We start from the raw sequence: 7,599 nt of genomic DNA on the forward strand, positions 1-7,599 counted from the left end.
AAAGGGGGCTGTCTAGTCTGTTAAAAAGGGAGAGGTACAGTCCCTTATCCAGTGCAGTAAAAAAAAAAGGTAAGAATCTAACGCCTCAGTGATCACAGGTACCATAGGCATTTTTCATTTCCCCCCAGAGGAGGGTAGCTTACCGGGCTGCCGGTCTTGGATGGATCCGTGGGTCTGCGCATTGCGTCCTCTCCTGATGCCGACATGTTGCAGGCTGAATCTCAGGACGCCGCTGATTCCCGCTACTTTTTTAAAATCCTAGGGGAAATGACGTCTCTCTTCAGCGCCTGTGAGCTTGCGCTCACGTGACCCACGGTCCCGCACCTTCCTCTCACGATACTCCGATCAGGAAGCGCTGCCCGGGGCTGCCTCCACCGGAGGACTTGTGCCTGGGAGACAGGGAGAACCGCACCGCAGTCCCGCGATACTGCTCCCCTCATTCGAACTGCCGGCGGTCTTTCTGTAGGGATAAAAGGAACTCCCACCAGTGAACTCCACGTTAGTCCCAGAGGGACAGGAAACAACTGGAGCAGGTAAGGGGAGGGGAGTATTTAAAGATCTCCACGTTGTTTCCTGTCCCTGGGGAGGCGGGGTATCCTCCTGTCGTGCCGCTGGGGGGGCATTTGGAAAATGGGTGTTTTTTTAATAACAGAATAGAACACCAGTATCTCACACGTGAATCTCACAATGACAAATGTAGCAAGGGCGGAAATATTAAGTACTTTGGCTAAAATTTGTGTTTTTTTTTAACCCAGAATATTATTGCTGTATTTCAAGATTGTATCTCACACTGACAGATGCAGACAAGGCCGCAAATTTAGTTTTTTGCCCAAAATGGGTGTTTTTTAATAACAGAATATAACAGCAGTATATAACGCTTGAATTTCACACTGACAGACGCAGACAAGGCTGCAAATTAAGTATTTTGCCTATAATGGGTGTTTTTTTAATAACAGAATAGCACAGCAGTATCTAAAGCATGTATCTCACAGTGACAGATGCTGCAAGGGCTGTAAAATGTATTATTTTGCCCAAAAAGGGTGTTTATTTAATAAAAGAATATGACAGCAGTATCTAACGCTTGAATTTCACACTGACAGATACAGCAAGGACTGTAAAATTTAGTATTTTGCACAAAAATTGTGTTTTTTCAAACCCAGAAAATTATAGAAGTATTTCAAGCTTGTTTTTAACAATCACAGATGTAGCAAAGGCTGCAATATTAAAGGGGTTATCCGACTTAAATAAATGTATTCTAATTGCTTTTATTGTAGTCCAGTGAAAGTTTCATAAAATCGCTTTCATCACCTAGCTATCATTATTTGGCCAGTTCAGTTCTGGGTCATGTGACCCCCGACGTCAGTAAGCCTGCTCTGCTGATGACGTCTCGTTTACAGGCTTCTCCCTGCTTGAGGGAGTGGCCAGGATCTGTAAATGAAACGTCAGAGCCTCTGGTGCCCTCCCCCCTCCAGCTCTCCTCACACTGCCTCGGCGATGGTATGCGATCGCTCATGCGCGGTACATACCAGAGCCGAGGTGATCTCTTCTCCGGCAGCAGGGTATGTTTCTCCCTTCTGCATTCACTGGGGCTAGAGGTGGCAGTTTGTAAACATTCCCCTCTGCATCTGGGGATCGTTATTACAGCCCTGGTCCCCCTCCACACTAGTACACATTGAACGCTCTCTGGGAAATATAAATAAATAATTGGCCATCATTATTATGATCATCAACATCATTATTCAGCTATATAAAATCCTTATCTGCCACCAATATATATATTTATCTAAGCAATATCCATATTGAATATATATTTGAATAATATAGATATTGCTTAGATACAGATAATGCTAATGATATTTTCACACTATCGGCAGGACGTATCCGACAGGCTGTTCACCCTGTCGGATCCGCCCTGCCGCTATTTGGCCGTGCCGCTGGACGGATCCGTTATTGCAATGCATTTCTAGACGGATCCGCACCTGGATCCGTCTACAAATGCTGTCTGTTGTCACACTGATCGGCGGATCCAGCAGGCACGCAGCTCTGACGACGGAGCTGCCTTGCGGATCCGGCATTGCAAAACAACTGAAGGACGGATCCGCCCTTCCGGTCTGCGCATGCACAAACCGGAAATACTGTGAAAAAGACTGCAAGACGAATCCGTCCATCCGCATGACAAGTGTATATTTATTTATTTTTTTGCAAAGTGCAGAGCAGGGTGAGGGGAAGGTCAGGTTGTTCACGCCCAGAAATAATCATGAGGCAGAGCTCAGGCTTTGTTGGTACACGCCGCCTCAGCATGTACTTCAGCATGTAAACAAACAATGACAGAACCATGAAAAGGTGGACATATGGGTTTTAACTTGATGAAATCTAGCTTAACCAAATTATATGTATATCCTGATGGATTTAAAGTGTTTTTTTTTTTTTATTAACTCGGATAACCCCTTTAAGCACTTTGCCTAAAATGGGTGTTTTTTTTTTACTAACAGAATATGACAGCAGTATATAACGCTTGAATTTTACACTGACAGATGCAGCAAGGGCTGTAAAATTGAGTATTTTGCCCAAAAAGGGTGTTTTTTAAAACCCAGAAAATTATTGCTGTATGTCTAGCTTAAATTGCACACTGACTTAGGCCTCCTGCACACGGCCGTTTTTTTTCCCGTTTACTGGCTGTTTTTTGCGTTCCGTATACGGTCTGTATACGGAACCATTCATTTCAATGTACTCCGTATGCATTCCGTTTCCGTATTTCCGTTCCGTTTTAACATAGAACATGTCCTATTATTGCCCGCAAATCACGTTCAGTGGCTCCATTCAAGTCAATAGGTCCGCAAAAAAAACGGAACACATACGGAAATGCATCCGTATGTCTTTCGTTTCCGTTCCGTTTTTTGCTGAACCATCTATTGAAAATGTTATGCCCAGCCCAATATTATCTATGTAATTACTGTATACTGTATATGCCATACGGAAAAACGGAACGCAAAAACGGAACGGAAAAACGGAAACACAACGGAAACAAAAAACGGAACAACGGATCCGTGAAAAACAGACCCCAAAACACTGAAAAAGCCATACGGTTGTGTGCAATAGGCCTAATGCTGCAAAGGCCACAGATGTAGGGTCTTGCCAAAAATGGGTGATTTTTTTTTTAAACCCAGAATATAATTGCAGTAGTTTAAGCGTCTATTTGACTGTCACAAATGCACATATGCAGTGCTGTTGCACAGAACTTGCATAAAATGGCAATGGTAAAAAGATTGTGCACTGCACCCACAAAACAAAATCTAGGTAGATCGCTGAGTTAGCAAGCACTTCTGATTAAAGATTTCGTCTTATTCTCTCCCTCACAGCAGCAGCATCCTCTCCCTACACTAATCAGAGCAGAGTGTCGTGCAGCGCTACTTGACTCCAGCTTACATAGAGGCTGGGTCACATGCTGCACTGGCCAATCACATCCATGCCAATAGTAGGCATGGCTGTGATGGCTTCTAAGGGCACACGAGTTAAACGCTTGTTGATTGGCTGCTTTGCAGCCTTTCAAAAAGCGCCATTAACTCGCCGGACACTGAACCCGAACTTTTACTGAAATGTTCGGGTTCGAGTCCGGCGTCCAACAATCCTAAAGTTCGGTATGAACCCAAACTTGACAGTTCGGGTTCTCTCAACCCTAGTGGCCATATAGCTCTGGGATGCCCTTCTGGGAGAAATATTTCCTTCTGGGGACCTTCCATTGCGGTGTGCCAATGGCCACACATTTTCTAAAGGTCTCTGAGTCCACCAATTTATATGGCAGTAGTTGGCGGGCTAGCAGTTCTGACAAGCTAGAGGTCATCCGTTGGGCAAGAGGATTATCAAATGTCATCATTTTTTTACGTTCGAACATTTGGGCCATGGAAGCCTGCCTTGTGCCAGATGAACATGACGACGGCACAGTAGAAGTTGGAGTGGAGGACAAATGAAGGAGAGAGAAGTAGAAGAGGCAGGACGTGGTGCGTCCTTTTACGTCATCGCACGCACATTCTCCAACTTCCCACTTAGGCTCTGGCCCGGTGCACCTGCCCTACCCCTACCACCCCTGCAGAATGGCCTGCCTCTTCCTCTCATTTTCAAAATGACCCTGTGCCAAAGTTACTATACAGGGTGGGCCATTTATTTGGATGCACCTTAATAAAATGGGAATGGTTGGTGATATTAACTTCCTGTTTGTGGCACATTAGTATATGTGAGGGGGGAAACTTTTCAAAATGGGTGGTGACCATGGTGGCCATTTTGAAATTGGCCATTTTGAATCCAACTTTTGTTTTTTTCAATAGAAAGAGGGTCATGTGACACATCAAACTTATTGGGAATTTCACAAGAAAAACAATGGTGTGCTTGGTTTTAACGTAACTTTATTCTTTCATGAGTTATTTACAAGTTTCTGACCACTTATAAAATGTGTTCAATGTGCTGCCCATTGTGTTGGATTGTCAATGCAACCCTCTTCTCCCACTCTTTACACACTGATAGCAACTCCGCATGAGAAATGCTAGCACAGGCTTCCAGTATCCGTAGTTTCAAATGCTGCACATTTCGTATCTTCACAGCATAGAGAATTGCCTTCAGATGACCCCAAAGACATTATGGGTGTCAGGTCCGAGCATTCCTAGATGAACAGTTTCCTGGAAAGTGGATTGGTCATCGTGGGCCAGTTGAATGGCCCCCAAGGTCTCCCGATCTGACCCCCTTAGACTTTTATCTTTGGGGTCATCTGAAGGCAATTGTCTATGCTGTGAAGATACGAGATGTGCAGCACCTGAAACTACGGATACTGGAAGCCTGTGCTAGCATTTCTCCTGCGGTGTTGCTATCAGTGTGTGAAGAGTGGGAGAAGAGGGTTGCATTGACAATCCAACACAATGGGCAGCACATTGAACACATTTTATAAGTGGTCAGAAACTTGTAAATAACTCATGAAAGAATAAAGTTACGTTAAAACCAAGCACACCATTGTTTTTCTTGTGAAATTCCCAATAAGTTTGATGTGTCACATGACCCTCTTCCTATTGAAAAAAGAAAAGTTGGATTCAAAATGGCCGACTTCAAAATGGCCACCATGGTCACCACCCATCTTGAAAAGTTTCCCCCCTCACATATACTAATGTGCCACAAACAGGAAGTTTATATCACCAACCATTCCCATTTTATTAAGGTGTATCCATATAAATGGCCCACCCTGTAGAAGAGCAGTTTTTGTGGAAGCAGGTACACAGAACCCCTTAATCAGTTTTTTTGGGGGGCAACTGGTATGTCACACCAGTTGCAATTAGTTGTTCCAATGGTGTTTGTCCCTCTGTATAGCTGCGGTATCTCAGCAGAACCGCACACAAATGTTGCACTATACAAATGCACTATATCAAATTAATATTCTAGGTATATCACACCCCTGCCTCAATCTGATTTTTTTTTAGGGGCAACTAGTATATCACACCAGTTGCAGTTAGTTGTTCTAATAGAGTTTGTCCATCTGTATAGCTGCGGTATCTCAACAGAACCGCACACAACAGCTGCACAATACAAATGCACTATAATATACTTTCTATGTTAGAAAGTATATTATATAGGTATATCACACCCCTCAGTATATCACACCTATCAATAGCACACCTATACAAGTCCTTAAAAGGACTTTTGTGGCCCTATTAACTAGCATTTGGTGTCCCTAACAGTCTGTCCCTGCTCCACACAGCAACCTCTCCCTACACTGGCAATACACAGAATCTAAAATGTCCTGCCAGATTGGGTTCTTTTATAGGGTGGGGGGGGGTGTCCATGTGCTGAAAGGTCTCAATTGGCTGTCCTGTCCCTCCTGATGGATGCGTCATGGGTCAAAGTTCGGCACAATGCAAAAGAATATGGCGCTGGCGAACATCGCCATATGTTTGCATGTTCGGCGAATCGCGAACGAGCAAAGTTAGCCGTGAAATGGCCGCAGGGCGAACTGCAAGACTATCTCTGGTGACAGCATCAGAATAGTAGCTGAGGAAGGTAGCCAGAAAAAAAAAACGGTCTCTTTTGGCACCATGGATGATCTAGTCTGATGCATCAGGCATTGGTGGGTGAAAATCCTGACTGATCCACGCCTGATTCATCTTGACAAAGGTCAGTCTCTCCACATTTTGGGTGGACAGGCGAGCTCTTCTTGATGTAACTATGGCCCCCGCCACACTAAACACCCGCTCTGATGCCACACTACTGGTCGGGCAGGACAGCATTTCCAGAGCAAACACTGCCAGTTGCGGCCAGAAATCCAGTTTGGCTGCCCAGTAGTCCAGAGGATCTTCAATGTGGGGTGGCAGGGTGCTGTCCAAGTATGCCACCACCTGCTGGCTCAGGTCTTGCTCCTGGTCTAGCTGATTCTGCTGGTGAGTAGTTTCTTCACTAGGCGAAAGAAGAAAGCTGCTCATCAGCAACTCAAAACTCAAGTTGCTGCTGATGGAGCTGGAATTGCTCCAACCCCCCCCCCCCCCCACCCCGCCACAGCAGCCATGGCAGAAGAACGTGAGTGCAGAGGGCCCCCCTGGTCAGACCTGCAACGATAGCGCAGATAGGCAGCAGCCAACTGACTACATACAGATGTAGTAGAGTTAGCAAAAATGCTTTATGAGACGTGCTATCTAAACTAAATTCTTTATGCTTGGCTTTTGTTTCAAGATAGCGCAATGAGTTAAGAAATTTGAGTTAAGAGTTTGAGTGTTAACTCTGCTACATCTGTAGGATGTCTCTATAATAGTTCAGTTTGTCCTCCATTTTGGACCAGTAGCAAGGGTCCATCAAGGTGGAGAGCAAGAAGTCATCCCTCTGCTGAATAGTGACAATTCGGCTGTCACTACGCAAGTAAATGAGCATGCATCGGGCCATTTGTGCAAGTGACTCGTGGGGACTCCCTGCCTCCATCTCCACTGCATACTGCTATGGTGTGTCTGAGTCCTCTGCCTCATCTTCCCCATCACCCTGTAGATCCTCTGGCTGCTCCTGCTTCTCCTCTCCTGTCACCTGTGTAGAAAAACCACGCATTTCGCTACACATTGCTTGTGCTCTAATATCCTCCTTCTCCAGTTCAGCCCCCCGAGGGCTCATGTGGCCGTGAGATCTAGGTGCCACGTCTCCAGTACCCTGACCAGCCAGATTTACCAGCATCTGTTCCAGCACATAAAGCAGAGGAATGACGTTGTTCATCCCGTACTCCTGGCGACTGACAAATAACGTGTCACGGTAGGTGAGGGAAGGAATGCAAAGCAAATACAACAAAAGCAACACACCAGGCTAGGCCCCAAAGCTAGGAAACAGGGAAAGGTAAACACCTGACAATCCCTGAGTCTTTCCCTGACAGCTGACAACATGAACAAATCCTAAAGGTGGAAGTGCTCATGCGCTGGAACCTAAGCCTAGTTGAAACTGTAATAAATCTAGGGAGCTGGGGATAAGACAACCGGCTCCTATCGCTTGGTGCAGGAATCAGCGTCTTCCTGAGGCCTAACCAGAACAAACAACAAATGGGAAGGAATAGGACTTAGCTTAAGACGGACAGGGAGCAGGAGATCCACCAAA

General features: G+C 45.4%; 1 protein-coding gene across 1 annotated transcript in view; it reads left to right on the forward strand.

Annotated features, from left to right (window-relative positions):
* Window positions 1–204: 204 nt before the first annotated feature.
* The window catches only part of LOC120990163 (olfactory receptor 1002-like), a 23,354-nt gene continuing 15,959 nt past the window's right edge, over window positions 205–7,599 (forward strand). The window contains exon 1 of the mRNA XM_040418762.1: window positions 205–289. Within this exon, the coding sequence (XP_040274696.1) occupies window positions 205–289 (85 nt within the window). The remainder of the gene's footprint in view (window positions 290–7,599) is intronic.

This window comes from Bufo bufo, chromosome 1 (genome assembly GCF_905171765.1).
Source record: "Bufo bufo chromosome 1, aBufBuf1.1, whole genome shotgun sequence".
NCBI classification, from domain to species: domain Eukaryota; kingdom Metazoa; phylum Chordata; class Amphibia; order Anura; family Bufonidae; genus Bufo; species Bufo bufo.